This window comes from Coloeus monedula, assembly GCF_965178545.1.
Source record: "Coloeus monedula genome assembly, chromosome: 21".
NCBI lineage: Eukaryota > Metazoa > Chordata > Aves > Passeriformes > Corvidae > Coloeus > Coloeus monedula.
Genome location: NC_138801.1, coordinates 1,903,567 through 1,921,507, shown reverse-complemented (window position 1 = coordinate 1,921,507; position 17,941 = coordinate 1,903,567). Strand labels below are relative to the sequence as shown.

The following is a 17,941-nucleotide window of genomic DNA, read 5'->3' as shown; positions in this document are numbered from 1 at the left end:
CCAGTTGAGATGGCCAAAGGGAAAGGGCCAAGTCAAGACACAACAGAGTGCACTTCTCTCAGTTTATTAATACCACTTGTAGATTTAACAGGCTTCATGACTCAGATGGGAGCCTTTTTCCCGTATATGACTCTTTAAAAGCAGCTTGTCACATTATCAGCTGCATGTTAATTATTTTAAAGTTATTCTAGTTGAGATGCTTTTTAAAAGACTACATCCAAATACAATTTTTTGAAATTAAAGCAGTTTTCTTGTGCACACACTCACTGTGATTTTCCTTTAGCAAAGCAAGTTTACTGAATGCTGTGCTGCCACAGTAGCTGAACCCAGTTTAACCAAGTTCAAAAGCTCTTAATTTTTTAAATTGCTTTATGTGATTCTGCTGCTGATTTATAGCTTCACCCAAATGAACAGTACAACTGTGGGGTCTTGGCTGCATGCAGCAGCTCTTCTTGTACTGAACCCTAGTTTGAGATCTGAGTTAAATGCTGGGCCCCAAAAAGCAGGAGTGCTCTGTGCCCTGCTCAGCCAGCACAGTGCCCTCAGCTCGATGAAGGGCGATGAGACAGCAGTGTCCTGCATTTGTCACTGCAGCTCGTGCTTGGCTCCCAGCCTGCCCAAAGCCCCCACATTTATTGCTGCAGACTGAAGAGCTCCTGTGTGAACCCCAAATCCCATGGCTGCAGCCTCTCCTGCCTGTGCAAGCCCCGTGCTGTCAGTGTGAGAAGCTGCCTGCTGCCTTTGCCATTGGCCCGCTCTAACCTGCATTTCCCCTGTGAAATGCCAGACTCTGCTAACAGCCCACTCTCTGCACCTGCCAGCGACCTGCCCGCCCCGCGGACCCGGCATCGCTCCTGGCGCCGCGGAGAAGACGGAAGAGGAGGTGTCGGCGAGCAGGGTTGTCTGATACGGGTTTGCAGCTATAGTCTGATACAAGGAGAGGGGCATGAGCGGGTTTGGGGGAAACCCTGGCAAGGGCGAACTCTACAAGGTAACGTCCCACATGTATTTTCTCCTCCTGTGTCTGTCCCTGCACGCTCAGTACCAGCAGGACCTGGTGGTGCTGCAGGACAAGCTCCGCATCTCCAACAAGAAGCTGGAGGAGTATGAGACTCGCTTCAAATGCCAGGAGGAGACCACACAGAAGCTGGTGCTGGAGTACCAGGCCAGGCTGGAGGAGAGCGAGGAGCGGCTCCGGAGGCAGCAGGAGGATAAGGAGATCCAGATGAAGGGCATCATCAGCAGGTACAGGGAGATGGGAGTGCTGGGGATGGCAGTAAGGCAGGGCAGCCTGGCTGGCATTAGAGCTGACCCCTGCTCAGGAGAATCAGGTTTCTTTGGAGGTGCAGGCAGGTTCCACATACGGGTTTTCCCCTCAATGTTACCTGGGACAAGGAAAACCCCAACACCTTCCTGATGCACAAGGGCAAAACTTTAGGGAGGGGAGAGCTCAGAGGCTCTGGCAGGCTTGTTCTGTTGTATAGCTAAGGATCTCATCACCATCCCTTACTTGTGACTCTAAATCCCTTTCTCCCACCCAGTGGGATGTGGTGTTCACATTTGTCCAGGACTGTTGCAGTGCAGCTGGTTTCACCTTTACCTGAGCCAAACCCACTTAGTGCTTTCAGTCAGCCCTCACCACTGGGTCAGCCTTCACTGTGCTGTCACTTCAGTTTTGGGGCACTTGGCTAGAGAGAGCTCCAAGGAAGAATAAGAGCCAAGAAAAAAGGCTTCATTTGTGGGTAAGAGGAGGTAGAGTGTGAGGGTAATACCTGGGCTTAGCAGAGCCCAACCCGTGTAACTTTTTCTTGTGTGCTCGGCTCCCAGACTGATGTCAGTTGAGGAGGAGTTAAAGAAGGACCATGCTGAAATGCAGGCTGCTGTGGATTCCAAGCAGAAGATTATCGATGCACAGGTGAGTGCCCCGTGCCAAGGGCTGCAGCAGCTTTCAGGGTGGGTTTGCCAACACACAGTCCCCCCCTGCAGTAGTGCCAGCCCGGGGTGAGACCATGTGGGTGAGTCAGCACCAAGCTACAGTCAGGGTCAGGGCAGCTGCAGCAGGACACAGTGACTGTCACAGCTGTTTGCAGCCTTGGAGCTTGGCACAGAGGGCGTGAGATGGCAGTTTGGGGAGGGATTGTGCCCACAACTCAGTCAGTGAGTGGAAGGATCACATCCCCTGGAGCACTGCTTGGTGCTTCATATCTCAGTAATGCTTGGATAATCAGAACAGGACCTGGACACAAGGAACACACATCCTGCCCACAGCCAAGCTGACGTGTTTTTTCAGCCTCTGGGTTGTGATTTGCAGGACTGGGAGGCTCAGTTACTGCAATCAATTACAGTGAAAGAGGAGCATCACATGATGGGTGCAAAACACTGTGCTTGGAAAAGAAAATATGAAAATACAGCCCATAATCTCTTAGTTTGTCTGACAGAGACCAGCATGTCCTCAGCAGCCAGGCCTCCCTACCGCTTGTGGCTTAGAAGTGATAGTATATTCTGGCCTTACACTTAACAACCCTCTTAATCACTTGTGAGTCACTACTCGTGACCAATTCACTGTGTAGCTAATTACAATGGAGACAGTAGTAACTTTGTAAAAAAACCCCAGTTTTCCTGCAGAGCAATTTGTTCAAAGCTGCTAAATCATCCATCCCGTTCTGTTCTGCGCTCCAGCAGAGCCGAGCAGACCCAGGGTGTCCCTAAAGCGTGAGTGGTGGTACCTGCAGCCTCCCATCAGCTCTGGGACCTTCTCCTGTCCCCTGCACCTCGTGGGGTACGTGTGAGGTTCTGACCGTGCCCCTGCACACTTTGTACTGTTCTCTTTTGGTCACCTCAGGCTGTTCGTGTGTTGGACGTGTTCATACACTGACTTTCAGAGTTATACACGAGCAACTGCTGTGCCCCTGAGCTGGTTCTGTTCCTCTGCTCGTGGCAGTCACAGGAGAATGACACTTGTTCAGTGTCACAAAGAACAGGAGTGGTAGAATCAGGCTGCAACATGGAAGCTCTTGCTCCCATCCTTACAACACTGTAATCGGTGAGAGTTTCCATCAAAGACAGCCTGGGAGGCTACAAGTCATTTAAACTATTAATTTACACTAATTAAACACTGACAAGAGTAACTATCTTGGGAGAGTTTGGTTTTAGAAATGGAAGCCTACCATCTTTGTAACAGCTCAGTTAAACAGTACTATGTACAACTGAATAATTAGAGCAACTGTGTTACCTCCATTTTCATCAGGATCCTAAAAGAAATGTAGCCCACACTGCACAGGCAGGGGCTATTTGTAGCCCTGCAGATCTCAAAAAATGCTGTGTAGCACTTAAAACCCCCCACTTAAGAATGCCAAAGAGAAAGGTCTTGGTCCAAAAGGCCTCTGGGTCACTGTCTTGGGCTGACATCCCAGAGGGACAGGGCTCATGCCTTTCCACTGACCATGCCCTCTGCCCGTTTGCTTGCAGGAGAAACGCATTGCTTCCCTGGATGCTGCCAACGCACGGCTAATGAGTGCCCTTACTCAACTGAAAGAGAGGTACAGCATGCAGACACGTAATGGGATCTCCCCCACAAACCCAACTAAATTGCAGATTACAGAGAATGGAGAATTCAGAAACAGCAGTAATTGTTAACGCGCGGAGGGCGCTGCCGCAGGAGAGGCCTGGCCGGAGGGACCGTGCACAGCAGGCGTGAGCCGCGGCTTCAGAGAACGGCTGCTCCCCGAGCACCAGCTCCTTACTGCGGACGGCGCTGACTGACCCTGCTGGGAGATGTCCTGCCAGCACATTGAGGGACGGGAATGTCGAGTGTGAGATGAGTGGCATAAGGAAATAACATATATTTGAGAATCGCTGTCACTGTTGGATTTGAATCAGTGTTTAATGTTTAAACAAAAGTAACCTTTTCCTTCTAAACTGCCCAAAGGATATGCCTCACCCCTCCCAGCAAGGAGTAACGTCCTTGTCACTGCAGTAAGCAAAATAAAGGGAGCTGGGCAGAGCCTGCAGAAGGCAGGGGCCCAGTAAGTCCAGTTCCAAGTGTGCTGCTGGATGTAGCATCCGAGCGATGGCAGCAAAGCCTGGCCCGCTCCTCCTGTGACTCCCCCCGGAGCACAGCCCTCCCAAAGTGAACCCCAGCCGAGCCCAGCGTTCCTTCCTGGTGGCTTCTGTGAGGCCACTGACTTTTCCTGCATCCACAGGGCATTTATGCTGCTAATTAGTGTTTAATTAACTCCGCCCATACAGGGAGCACAGTGCAGATGGAAGGTCAGGGCGGTGTGGTGGCCGAATGGGTGCTGTGTGGGGAACCCCGGTGGCAGGGGGGCAGGACTGGTGCTGCTGGGGGTCCCTGGGCAGCCCAGGGGCACAGAGCAAGGCCAAGACTCTGGAGGAGTGGAGGGAGGAGCTGACACCTGGTGAATGGCAACTCAATTCCTCTCGACAGCCTCTGCTCTCTCGCAAATAAAGGGGAAGAGTTTTGTAAGCAATAGCCCCAGGCACTGTCCCACGCACACTTCCCGCCACAGAATAAAGTGAATGTTGCCTGAGCTTGGTCCCTGAGCTGTGATTGAGGGACAGGGGCTGGATTTGCTGGTGCCTGTTGTGGTAGAGGGGGAGCGAGGGGCTACATTGAGTGGCAGCTTCCTGCTTGATCAAGGGTTCATTGTGGGGATGGAATGCTCTGTGCTGAGAATTTTACTAGTTCTGGGGAAAAAAAACAGACAAAGAAACAAGAAAAAGCCCTGAAGACCCATGAAGATCGGTAATTGTATTTCTTTTCTTTCACAGTATGCATTAGAAAAAAAAAGATCCCATTTTCTGGAATACTGTCCTCTTTAAATTGGGAATGAGCACTGCATGGAAATTAACCGGCTTGAAGAATGTAAAACATGGTCATAAGGGAGTAACCACCAAGAACAGCAGCCACCACCGAAAGGCCCCTTGTCAGGAGCACTGTGCAGGCATAAGCCAGGATTAGACTTTCCCAGCGCCGAACGCGCAGCTTCGGCACAGACACGTTGTGCTCAGCGGACGGGGCACCCCTTCACGGGGGTTGTGCCGCTGACCTGCCGCCACGGTGTTTATTGGTTTGTGGTTCTTGCAGTTAGTCCTTCACAAGTCCCACTCTCAGAGCAGGTCCCTCGTACTGAGAGCCAGAGGTTTCTCTGAGATACGGATGACAGTGTACAGTGTACAGGACATCTGCCTATGCTCCCTCTAAAGGTTAACACACTGCTCAACGCCTGTCCTAGCTCCTCCTGCCATGTGTAAATGTACAGTCCAAGGGACTAGGACGTTCCTTGAGCTCTGCTCTGCTTAGGTACCGTCTTCAGCCTCACACTTCCCAGGCTGCCTGAGCAGGACACTTTGCCAGTAAGCTCTGCATTGCCGTGCTGCCCCACAGCCATAAGGCTCCTTAACAGCATTCTTCCTCATGCAATCGTTTGCAAAATTAAAGATGCTCTTTTTTCCTACACGTTTTTCTGGTCCCTGGAAGCCCTGGGCCAAGCCCAGGAGGAGCGAACGTGTTGCACTGAGGTCTCCACACCCCGCCAACACCTGCCGAGGGGTGCAGCACACAGCAAACCCCAAAAGGAGCTCCTCAGAGCAATGTCATAACTCAGTACTTATGGCAAGTACAGTCACCTTTGAATTTTGGAGACTAGCACAGATGGCTTTGAAGAACCTCACAAATCTGACAAAGTTACAACTGGAGAAAGACCCAGACAGGTTAGGACTATACAGGGTACTGTGAACCGTTGGGTACGTAGATTTACACCTGCCACTGTCTCAGAGTCAAATACATGATAAGAACCCTGCAAAAAGACTATTTTAAACGCTTTTGCCCTGAGATGTCTGTTTAGAGCTGATCGTTTTGCATTCTAAGTATTTGTGTTGTGAGAGACTGGAGTTTTTCAAGACAGAAGTGACATAGAGGAATGGAAATGCTAACAGGGTATGGGGCGGGCGCCCCACCAGCGACGTTTCCATTCATACATGGAAGTAATTTTGGGATGCAGTCAGTGCTCTCCGTAAGAGCTGGAAAAAGAAACACCCACAAACCAATTGTTTAGTGCTGAAGCTAAGCACAGTACATCTTAATCTTCTCCTCAATCACAAGCCAAGGCACTGCTCCCCCCCACCCTGTCCCGATCTGTCACAAACTCCTGGTTACCCTCAAACTTGCAAATTACTGAACACATTGTTCTGCTGAAATAGCAGGAATGCTTAAATCCTTCCACAGCCAGTTATTAAAATCTTAAAAGTTCCAGTGCCAACACCTTCTGGAGTTGTTGCTTAGTTTCCCGAGCCAGTACAAAAAGAAATTCAAATCAGGATGAAGTCTTGTTACAGTAGAAATTCCCCAGTTTTTCCCCATTTTCTTCCCCTGCAACTGTCAACAACTGGACCTAACTGTGAACCCTCCCCTAAAAAGGTTCGGGGGCAGGTGTTCAGGTCCAGGCTCAGTTCTGCTCCTTCAGTTTGTGTTTCTGTTATTTATAAGCTGTACATTTCTGTGCATGTGTGCGTGTGTGAGTGAGTGCGGGAGCCCCACGCGTTCCCTGCCGTGGCCTCGGAGCTGGTACCTGGCGTAGCAATACCTGGATCCCGAGAGGTGCTGCAGCACCAGAGCAAACCACCGCTGTCCCCAAGGCTTTGTGATCGGCTCCATTTCCTTTCCGGTTCTTGCGCTTTCTACAGTAAGAGGCTGTTCTAGTGCAAACTCGTCAAAGTGTAAACAAAGCAAAAACACTCCAATTTTTATCTTAATACAAGTCTTAATATTTTTTTGTAAATGTTCTCAGTGTTTACTGTACCGTATCTATCTCACTAACAGTTGTATATAGTAACTTACTTCTGGTGCTGCTTATTTGGTCAGGATTTGGCTGTATCTCACTGCTGTGTTGGAGAGGTGGGCTCGGGCTGCCAAATCTGGATCCAGACCCACATTCTGATTCCAGCCTCCTCTCTTGGGGATCTGAGGGAAGGGAAGGCAGCGAAGCCATGGATCCAGATTTGTGGTGGGCCCACCTCAAAGATTCTAAGAGTTTTGATTTGGGGTTTTGTTAAACTGTAGTGAACGCTCCTGGAAAAATGAGCGGTTTTGTGTGAAGGGGGATGAAATGGACTGACCAGTATCCCAAGGTCTCTGCGGACTTTAAGTATCATCATTTTGGACAGGGATTATGGCTTCAGTGCCAAAAGATGGGAGGGACCCCAGTCCTTCTCCATGCCAACTAATACTACAGTGTAGTCACCAGCCCCTTTTGCACCAGTTTAAGCAGATCCTGCCACCATCCAAAGAGTCCAGTGTCACTCCGCATTGTCATTTGAGTCTGGTTGGTTTTGTTTTCTGCTTTTGCAGCTGTAAAGCACTGATTGCACTGTGAGAACACGTGGAACCCTCTGGTCTGGGAGCCAGTCCCAGAGGTTGCTGCAGGTTGCAGGACACAGGTTCTGCTACTATGACTATTCCTAAAGGGCATAGGGACTTGCTGGACCTCAGTGAGGTGTCACAGGCTCTCCTAGGAAAGCAATCAGCAAGGAATCAATAATTCCCAAAGTTTAGATAGCTCATAGGTGTTTTCCTGTTCCTAATGTCCACACACAGATGCAATAGAAAACGTGCTGAGCTCTGTTCTGTGATGGACAAGGAGAGGAATTTCAGTCACAGATGGCAGATACACTGATGTGTTCAGCCAGGAGAGCCACAGGCTGTGGCCCAGGGGTCTGATCTGAGAGGGGCTCACTTCCCCCAGCAATCCCAGGACAGGGTGAGCAGCCCTGGGGTGAGGCCTTTCTGACAGTCTGTGACCAGCGGGTCCAGCAGCTCCACCACAGTCCCTGCCCTGTCCTTCACACACAGCTTTGCCTGGAGAGCATGAAGCCGAAGTCCAAAGGGAACACCTGTGACACTGTCCCTGGGTGGGCGCTCCGTCCTTCCCACCTGCACCGACTGTTGGGATCACTTCCTCCCAAAGGTCTGCATTCAAAGCAGTCCAGGCCTCCAGGCTGGCCAGGACTGGGACCTGGTCTGGGTCAGAGCCACAGCCTCATGGCCACCACGAGCTCCCTTCAGTGGCCACAAGAAGGGACACTCCCTGCCCATCCCCAGCTGGTCTCTGAGCCTCAGGGCCGTTTCAGAGGAAACCGCTCAGCCAGGAGGCTCAGACAGTGGCACCTGTCCTGCTCTGACCCCACACAGGTAACTGCTGCCTTTTCCTTCTCCCTTGGGGAAAATCACACATGGGGGAGCAGGAGGACAACAGCAGCATGAGAACATGCAGCTCATGGGCTTTCCAAACCAAATCCTATCCTGAGGGCGTTGCACAACATCCAGAAACAACCATGCTTTGGAAAAGGGTGTCACGTTCAAGCATTGACTTTCACAGATCACCTGAGCTGTGACATTGCTGTAAATGCCATGTGGCTCTGCATCAGCTACCAGTACCCCAGAGTGCAGCATCCATGTTCACATATTCCTTTATCATACATCACTGTGTCTTAAGATATACCTCTCTCTGTATATCTGCTTAGGCTGATACTTGTTCCTGATAAGCAGTCGCTATGTTTTATATCCTCTTATAAAGAAAAACAAATCTTTTTTTGTAAGTATGTTTAAAAAACAAAAAAGCAAAGTGGAAGTGTTTGCTGAATCTCCTTCAGCTCCTTTTAAACTATGTAATAATGTACAGAGAAAGTTGTTGGTGTTCAAAGAAATGATGTGGCTGTGCAATTTATGTACATTTGCAATTAGAAATATTAAAGATTTATTTAGATATTTTACGTAAGTGCTCCAGCACCTCTACTCAGTCATTTCCAGCTTTTAGAGCAGCCTGGCACATGCCACATGCACACACAAACGTGTCTTATCTGCCTCCCCAAACAGATCATTGCAATTTGCTCCCAATAGTATTTTAGCTCTGACCTGGCTCCACCACCTTCCTTTCACGTGCTCGGGGGGGCCTGACAGTCAGGCCTGCTCCTGCCCCCACCACTCCTTACAAACCACCCTTCTGCCTCCAGTAAAAGTAGCAGAAAACTTGGAGGAAAGTCATTAAAACCCTGGGCAGCATCAGCACCTCTGCCTCATTAACATCACCATAATTAGCTCCTCCGGGAGAGGTGTAAGACAGGCTGGCTGCATCAAAATGAGTCGGGATGTGGAGAGCACCTGTGGCTATTCCTGTGCTCAGCAGCACTGGAGCCGGGCTGGGCACTGGGCTCTGCTGGCTGCCAGCAGCTTGAGCCGCCCAGCTGGGACAACCCTCCTCCTGTTCCTGTCAGGAACCGGCACCTGCCCAGGGAGGGAAGGCAAAACCCACCCAGGCCAAAATCCTCCCTCAGGGCTCTGCCATCCCCCTCATCACTGTTGACTTTGAAGGTCGAGAGAAAGAAAAATGCAGCCCTGGAAACACAGAGCACCTCAGAAAACGCTGCAAGGAGGGATTAGTCAAAACCACCTTGACTTGAATAAAACCTCCTTAGCGGCTGTTCGGCTTCATTAGAGCAGAGCTGAATTCTCAGCCAAAAACACCCAGAACATCTCTGTGCACTTGACAGCTCTCAGCATCTGCGGTTCCAGAGCCCGGCTGCAGCTGCTCCCAGTGGGCCCCGGCAGACGGGCAGGGCTGGGAGAAGTGAGACTCGGAATTGCAGATCAGCAGCCAGAACAACCACAGGAATACGGGGCTGGGAGGTTGGGGAACGCAGATGCGTTTGCTTGAGGTTTTTAATCTGGAGAGTCATTTTAGCACAAGACTCATCAGCAATAATGATGTTCCAGTAATTGCACCCTTACAGAGTTTGTTCTGAGTTTAGTGAGAGTCACTGGCCCGTGAACTGCTCCTGGTGCTGGGCAGCACCTTCTCCAGCACAGCCCAGTAAGCACCTCAGGCAAGGCTGAGGTGGCGCAGCCGTGGTCTCACTCCGTCGCCCTAGCAAAGTCAAGTCCCACAGCAGCAACTGGCAGCTGAGAGATGTCAGAGCTGGGCATCTTCAAAACAGGCAAATGCAAGAATCCTGCCCACCACAACTGAGGACAAAGCAGCAGCCAGAACAGTGGCCACTGACAACCGAGAAAGTGACAGCATTTAGCCAATACTTGTCAAACTGAAGCCTTAAGAGCACAGAAGAACCTGTTTGTTTCAGTGGGAGGGAGGCAGGGAGGTGCAGAGACGAGGCTCATACCTAGGGAGGGAAGGGACAGAAACAGCTTGGGTCTGCTCCTCAACAGTCTCTAATCTGCTCCTCACAAGCATCTTTCCCTCACAGCTTCCCAAGCCCTTCACAAGCAGCCAGCTCCCACTCCACTGCAGTGGGTGAACGTCAGCATCCTTATTTTTACAACAGGGACATGCAGTAGGAGCACAACTTTCCCAAGGCTTCCTGAAAGCTACAAAAGCCAAACAGCTGACTTTCCTCCCCCTCCACCTTCTGCACGCAGCCATCCCACGCACGGCAGCCCAGGCTCCTGAGCAAACATCCTCTGGAGAAGTAATTCAAAGCCAGGCAGTAAACAAACCTCCAAAGCCTTGGCCCCAGAGACGGGAGCACAGCCGCTCCCTGCCAGAGAGTCAATAATGACAAGCAAGCAGAAAGGAAGGAGCTGGAAGAACAAGAGTCATTAGTGGAAACTTGTTGTTTGTGCTAATTAGATCATTATCTGGAAACTGCTATTGATGTTGCTATTTTAGCTCCTGCTGCTGTTCACAACTTTATTTTATCCACGTCTATTGACTACCCACACTCTTCCACATCCTGCAGGAAGGGCCAGCGGTGCTGCCTGCAGCCAGGCCAGGATGGAGATGGTTTGTGTCCTGTGCCAGGCAGCACCTCCTTCCCCACCATCACGTCAGCACCTGCAGTGTCCTGAGACACTCAGGAAAAATGTTTTCCAGCTTGTTATGATCTGCCTGTGCTATTATTGATCTTAGACAGACAGCAGATCAGGTTACTTGGTTATTAAGGTGGGAGGAAGAGAAAGAAGAACTTGGACACATGTAGGATTTCTGCCATTTCCCACCTGACAGCCAGCACAGCTCCTCGACACATAAATAATATTGATGCAGGCCCTGTACATGATCAGACCTCCCCATTGGTGGTATGAGCCATAATTGAATAACTTCAACCATTTGATTTTTGTGCTACATCATCAAAGAATGAAGCCTGAATAACAGAGCTCCCAAGTTGATTGACTTTGATTTATTACAGTCACTACAGTCTTCCTCCTGGAAGCCACAGTCCCTCCTCAACCCCTGAGCACAGAGAGCTGTGTGCTGGGGGATCAGGGCTGACAAGAGGACAAACATGAGGCCCAAGACTCAGCAAACCACAAATCAGGGAGTGGGTTTGCAACCAAAACTCCCACTTGTTCACCAGTGTATCTGAACCTAACCTGCAGAAGGGCTTTTGTATTTCCACTGATGAAGCAAAGTAAGAGGGAAAATTGCTTCACATCACCATAACAGGCTTTCGATTTTGTCTTTTACTGCAATTTCATACCAATTTTACACTACACCTGCAGTAAATTCAGCAATAACACAAGTGAAGCTAATTTTGCCATCAAAACTGCAAAAAACATTGGTCTCCCACAGAAGCAGTTGAGGCAGAGGGTAGGGGACAGCGTGTGGGGACACTGCCCCCTTCTCGGGACATTCCTGAGCGCAAGGAAGTGCCATAAGTTCCCTGGCATTCAGGTTGGTGACAACAGGCAGGCAGAGCACTGTGACCCTCCCGCATCTCTTGTTGCGTGCAGCCAGGAGCAGCCACTCCTAGTCCCTAACAGTTGCTGCATCTGGGACAGCGGTGAGGAACGGGAATGCTGGGGAACGGGAATGCTGGGAAACGTCAGCATCTGGCGGAGCTGTGAAGCCAGGCTGCCTTCAGCCATCCCACCGAGCCGGCCGGCGCTCACTCGCTGAGCTCTGGTTAACACAGTGCCACACCCCCCCCCGCTGCACTACGAATAGAAACGCGCTCGAATAAATCACCTCTAAGTTAAAAGCAGCCATTAGCTATTAGCAAACACCGCAGGCCTGTGGGCCAGGGTAATTCAATGTGATATGCTTGGGCATGCAAGGTAATAGGTTCCAGCTGAATACCATGTGATACAATCTCTTCAATGGGAGGTTAAATGAGGCTGAGACAGAGACCAGATGGATTTATCTGGGTAGCGCTGATGATTTTTTGTGTGTGTGCTTAAGGTGAAGTGAAGGTAAGTAAAGCAGAAATAATCTGAGAGAAAAGCACGAGCTGGGCTGCATGCGGTTGGGGAAGGGATAGCAGGAGGCTCGGGACCTCATCCTGCTGGAACAAACCAAGTGAGCCGGAGGATGCTCTCCAGGCAGTGCAGATGGAAACAGCCAGAGAAAAATAAATACTTTATCAATTTCCCCTTATGGAGGAACAACCAGAGGGCAGAGCAAGACAAGTCAAGCATAGCTGGGCAGATGTAGACACCTCACTGCTGCTATTTCAGCAGGAATTTAAAGCCCCGACACCATCTCTCATCCACTCAGGACATCTGCAGCGGGCAAAGGGACAGACCCAGTGTGCTCTCTCAGGCTGAGGTGTGCCAGCAGTGCCTGTCAGTTTGGCCAAAGGAGGGGGTAACTCCGTGAGCAGAGTCAGTACCTAAGAAAATCAAGTGTTCAGCTTGTGCTTGGAGCAGTTTGTTCTTGCTAAGGTGAGCAGCAAGGAGCTGCGGGACCCCTGTGAGGCACAGCCAGGTGTCTCCAGAGGGAGCAGGACCTCTGAGAAAGCAGAAGAAATCCATGTGAGGGTGGGGAGGCCCTGGATCCCTGGAAGTGTCCAAGGCCAGGCTGGATGGGGCTTAGGACAACCCGGGATAGAGGAAGGTGTCCCTGGCCATGGCACAGAGTGGGATGAGATCCCCCCACACGGAGCTATGCCTCCCTGTTCCAGGAGGTCCTGATCAACCTCCGCTGTGACAGAGACGGGGGGTGGAATAAAGCACAAAGCGCAGCACCTACTAGCTCCTTCACGCTCATATCCACCAGCCACTGACAGGGCTCAGTCCGGCGCATGGAGGGGAAACCCTGGACATTACTATAGAAACGCCCCACTTCACCCCGGGTGTGCATTGACAACCCACCGGGGCCCCTTCCCCCCCTCACGGCCCCTGCCGCCAGAAAGTTCTGGAAGCGCCGCGCTCTGCCCGCGCCTGGGATCCTCCCGGGGACATTTTGCTGCGCGAGGCTCTCCAGGAAGCCCACGGGGCTCCATCGGGAGGATCTAACCGAGAAGTCACCCCACAGTTTTGCTCCGTGAAACCGAATGGCGTCCCAGGCCCTAGAGCCCACCACGTCCCTGCAGAGCGGGACTGGTCGGCCCTCAGTTTCCTACAACACCAGCACAACCCTGGGGGACTCCCTCATAAAGCAGTGCAGGAGCCATGCCCCGAAATGCCAGCCTGACCCGAGCACCCAGCACAAGGGAAAGCGAACCTACCCCGCCAGGCTCGGGCTGGAGCGGGACGAGATCCTCCTCATCACCAGGGCTCCGCAACTCCGTCCCCGAGAAGGCCGCCGTGACCTCCTGCGGCCCCTGAGGGGAAAGCCCGTAACCGGGAGACACCGCCCGGCAACGGGGGCAGCTCGCGCCGAGGAGACCAAGTGGGTACAGGTGGACTTGGGTCTCCCAGCTGGTCATTAACTGAGTAATTAGCGGGGCACCTCCCCCGCCCTTCCTTTTAAGGAAATAGCCACAGGTGTGCGGCCAGCGAGGGGATCCGTCTGGGGTCTGGGCAATGTTCCAGAACCTTCGGCAGGGACGGGCGTGGCGGACAGAGGACAAGGAGTGTCCAGAGCCCAGGGCAGATTTTAGGAGACTTACCTGCAACAGCCTGGTGCAGAGAAAGAACACAAATGGAACGAGGAATCACTGAGCGAGTCCGGGCACATTCAGGCTGCACACAAGCCTGCAGGGAAGAGGGTTGAAATTCTGGACTCACTTGCCTCAAATTTTCATTAGATGTTGTTTTATTCTGATTTCTACCCAGAGAGGAATACCAAACCCAGTGTGTTTGATAACAAGAAAGATTTCACTGGTATACAATATTATATGATATATGTCATAAAAAGAATCATGAGTGCAGTGCTGTGGTATTCTCTGAAGAGAATATATACAAAAGTGCTGTTAAAAAACCCCAACGCCTGCTACCTTTCATGTATTGTTTCTTTAGCTAGAGAGGTACCTCAGGATTAACAGATTATCAGTGCATTAGCATTCATATCCTGGATAAAGTGTCTCTTGGTCATTTGCATGGGCACAGACTGGTAACTTAAAGGCTCTATGAAATTGGATGCTAAATAATATTCAGAGGAAATTGAATTAGACAGGAGGGAAGAGAAATGTGACTGCTATTAAATCTCTGAAGTACATTCCTGGTTTATTCCCTCCCCCCCTCCGAGAATAATATGGCATTCAATTTTCCAATTACATAAATACACGAACACTGGATTACTAGAGGCGGATAATTGAATATTTTGACTATTCTACAAGGGACCCTTCGTATTTGAAGTGGGAGATGAATAGGGCGTGCAGCATCAGCCTGTGGATGCACAAGCTATAAAAACCTCTATTAGATCCAGAGAGTATAAAGGTCTCCCATAGAGAGAGAGAGATCTTATCAGTGTTCAATATACAATAGTTAATTTATTCCACTGATAGCAGGGTAAGTTATACAATAGCAAAGCTGGGATATTTTAGGCCACACATCGTACTACTTCAAAGGTGCAAGGAAAGGCATTCACAGTCATAGCATTTCAAATCCGACTCCTCTATAACTCTGTCTTTACAGGACATCAATCATGAGATGAGAGGAACTGTAAGCCATTTTCCAGTAACACACTGCCAATCGCAAGACAAATGTCAGATGTCACAAAAGGAGAAGTAACCATTTTTCAACTTGTGAATGTCTTCAAATATATTACAATGAAAGTGTGAAAAAAATGACCCTTTCAGCTTCATTTGTTCTGACAGGTGCCAGACCTTGGAGTTTGGCATTTTATCTTCATACTGCAATAATCTTTATGAAATTTGGACAAGGCTGAGGGCAGTGGCATTAGTTAGTCTACAATTGTCCTCTTATGTACAATACATAAAATTTCAAAGAGTCTGGCCGTTGAACTAAAAAAGATCATCTACTACTATTTCATTTGTGTTACAGAAAAAGGTAAGGAGAAGGGATGCCCACATCTGAGATTAACACATGCTGGGGACTAGTTTTGTGTGGGCTCAGCCTGACTCCTGCATTGCATTGCCATGCTGCTATTGCCACTTGGGGAAAACACATGCTGCTTAAAACTGAAATCAGGAAAGAAACTCTATGAATGTTCCCTGAAGTGAAAACTCACTCAATACTGTGTGTGCATTTAGTCCCTGACATGAAACAGGTGGACTCCCCCTCACTGACAGAGCATGTTTCTGGGGCACCAGCCACTGGAACATTTTGACGTGGAGTTCAGGGAATGTTCTCCAACCCAAAGCTCAGTGCCCATCTTACAGCCTTGCCATTTCTGATAGCATGGAGGACACTGAAACATAAGCCAAGTCATTAAAGAGTAGAACAAAGGAGGAAAATCAAGCTCAGATGTAGCCATTCATTATTGTAATAAAATAGGAGACCACAAAGAATTTCACTGAACAGCCCTGAAGTTCCAAGTTATTCCTGTCCTTCCAGACAGTCACATGTTCTGCTTAGCCCCCACAAGAAGTGTGATCATGGAAGTCATGCTTCACTTCCTGAAAAAGACTCCTCTGTACAACTCCAGCAGTACAACCCAGCAGTTTTGACACAACATCCTTAGATCCAATTCGTACAGAGTTATGCTGTTATTTAAGGGAAATATGAAGAATATGTGCAAAGACACAAAAAAGATCTGCTCTAGATGTTACTGCAGGTCCTAACAGGGTAACAAACATGCAAAAGACAAAAAATAAGCAAACCTAGAATACAGTTAATTTAGGCTAAAGTCAGTGACAGGATTGGTTCCACTGGAATTTAAACGACCTCTTAGGCCTTTACAGCTTTCTGCTGAAGCAGCGCCGAATCCCTGAAGACAAAACCACCACTTGATTCACCAAATTCAACTTAAGTAAATTGTTTTTCTGTGAATAAGTGTAAGCTTATTGGCTCTGTGGAAGCAAAAGGATAAACAGTTTTAGTTTTTCTCTAAAAAACTAACAGTACTTGTCATGGCAAAGACATGTACAAAGAAGTAGAAGCCAAAATATGATTTCAGTGTTTTAAGACTGACTTTAAAAAATAAGTGCATTGACATGAACCAAATCTGTATTGATTCCAACACGTACAGTCCAAGCCATGGAAAGAAGAGGGTCAAGGACTGAAGTCTGACCCCAAGTTAATTCCAGGTTTCAGGTTTCCAGTCTGGTATTTGTGACTGCAGTTCCTTCCTTGGCTTCTGTGACATGTCCTGTGCACACAAAGCAATGTAATTCCTTTGACACAAGCGTGCCTCTCAGCCAGTGCGGCCAATCCCATCATGCTGGTTATCATCCTGTGTTTGGTCCTTCTCTTCCACGCACTCAGGATGAATGCACAGTTTGTCACGGGACGTGCACCATAAATCCCACAGAGAGGTGAAGAAATAACCATTGCCAGGGCCATTATTTGAAAACAGGAGGTTGCAGGAGACTTTTTGAAGAGCATAAATAAAAAATACAGCTGAAACAAACAGCTGTCACTCTCAGATGAAGGAATTCCAACATCTGTCTCTCCTCCAGCAGTACACGCACCTAGCTGGGGATTAACTAACTCCCAGTTGTGTCCCGGCACATCAGCACCTTTAACTGCGATGATTTCTGGAATCTGAACGCTTGGTGGCCGCGCGGTTGAGGAGGGCTGGTGCAGCCGGGGCCCGGTGCAGTCCCCGTGCCTGGCAGGGCCTCCTGGCGCTCGGCGATGCCGCAGCCCCAGACCAGGCGCTTCCTGCGCAGGGCAGCCAGGCGACACTCGCAGCACTCGATCAGCGCCGACACCTGCTCGTGCAGCGGCAGAGACTTGTATTTCCTCCGGGCCAGGAAGAAGAAAGCTTCCACAAAGGCCTGCAGACACATTCCTGCAAGGAAAAGGTGCTCACAGGAGATCGGGAGCACAGCATTTCTAGCAGCCTCCATTCCGTAGGGATAATACTATCTCTTGTTTCTTGTGGCAACAAGGCCAAATGTGTGTGTGATGGGTGTGAACACAAACAATTGTGCTAGTTCACATGTTTGCATTTAAATGGCAGCCATCTGGAACGCTCAGAAAGAAAAGAAATTGTCTATCCTTCAAAGACCAAAAGCCAATGTTTTATTTGTGTCACACTCATTGGGTGTTTCAGGGCAGGGAAAGCCCAGGCTGGGCTACAGATGGGTGACATTCTCTATCACTGAGGCAGCTTCTGGCTTTGCAGACCTCAGCTTGGAATCCAAAGGTAAAATGGTACAGCAAGAACCCATTTTAGGATGTAGTATTAGCCTTGATTTCTGCTGCCAAAATTATTAAGTTGAAACCAAATGAGACACACAGTAACATACTGAGCATCAAGGAGAACAATCCAGCTGGAGAGAAAAACAAGTTTATGTCGGCAGCTGAATGGAGTCTTTTCAACCCTGTATTTTTGGAGATGGATCTCACCCAAAAGTTCACACCAGTGTGTTATTTCAGTCTGTAGCACTATGAAGGTAACCCCATTACCAAGTATCACCTCAGCAAGATGTGAGTTTATTTGAAGCACTGCTTCCCTCCTGCACAGCGTGTACCAGGTACGAACCCTTTTGAAGGTGAAGAGGCCATTTTTTCAGTCGTACCCAGCAACTCCACAATAGTTGTTTTGACTGAATGAAAAACAAACAGCTGAACTGTGCAGTGCCAAAAAAATGTCTCGGCTATAATACAACTGCTCTGCCC

General features: G+C 49.5%; 2 protein-coding genes across 7 annotated transcripts in view; one reads left to right on the top strand and one right to left on the bottom strand.

The window, feature by feature from the left end:
* The window catches only part of DAB2IP (DAB2 interacting protein), a 163,434-nt gene extending 154,716 nt beyond the window's left edge, over positions 1-8,718 (top strand). For 5 of the 6 annotated variants that reach the window (XM_082295061.1, XM_082295060.1, XM_082295065.1 and 2 more), the window contains 3 exons: positions 1,043-1,245; positions 1,828-1,915; positions 3,469-8,717. In XM_082295061.1, coding sequence (XP_082151187.1) covers positions 1,043-1,245; positions 1,828-1,915; positions 3,469-3,636 — 459 coding nt within the window. In that variant the 3' untranslated portion in view covers positions 3,637-8,717. Of the gene's footprint in view, positions 1-1,042; positions 1,246-1,827; positions 1,916-3,468 lie in introns of all 6 variants that reach the window. The other variant, XM_082295062.1, reaches the window with a different exon arrangement.
* A 6,131-nt stretch (positions 8,719-14,849) lies between these two features.
* Positions 14,850-17,941, bottom strand: part of TTLL11 (tubulin tyrosine ligase like 11) — a gene marked incomplete at its 5' end in the record, with an annotated part of 35,683 nt that continues 32,591 nt past the window's right edge. The window contains 2 exon segments of the mRNA XM_082295174.1: positions 14,850-16,940; positions 16,942-17,108. Coding sequence (XP_082151300.1) covers positions 16,836-16,940; positions 16,942-17,108 — 272 coding nt within the window. The 3' untranslated portion in view covers positions 14,850-16,835.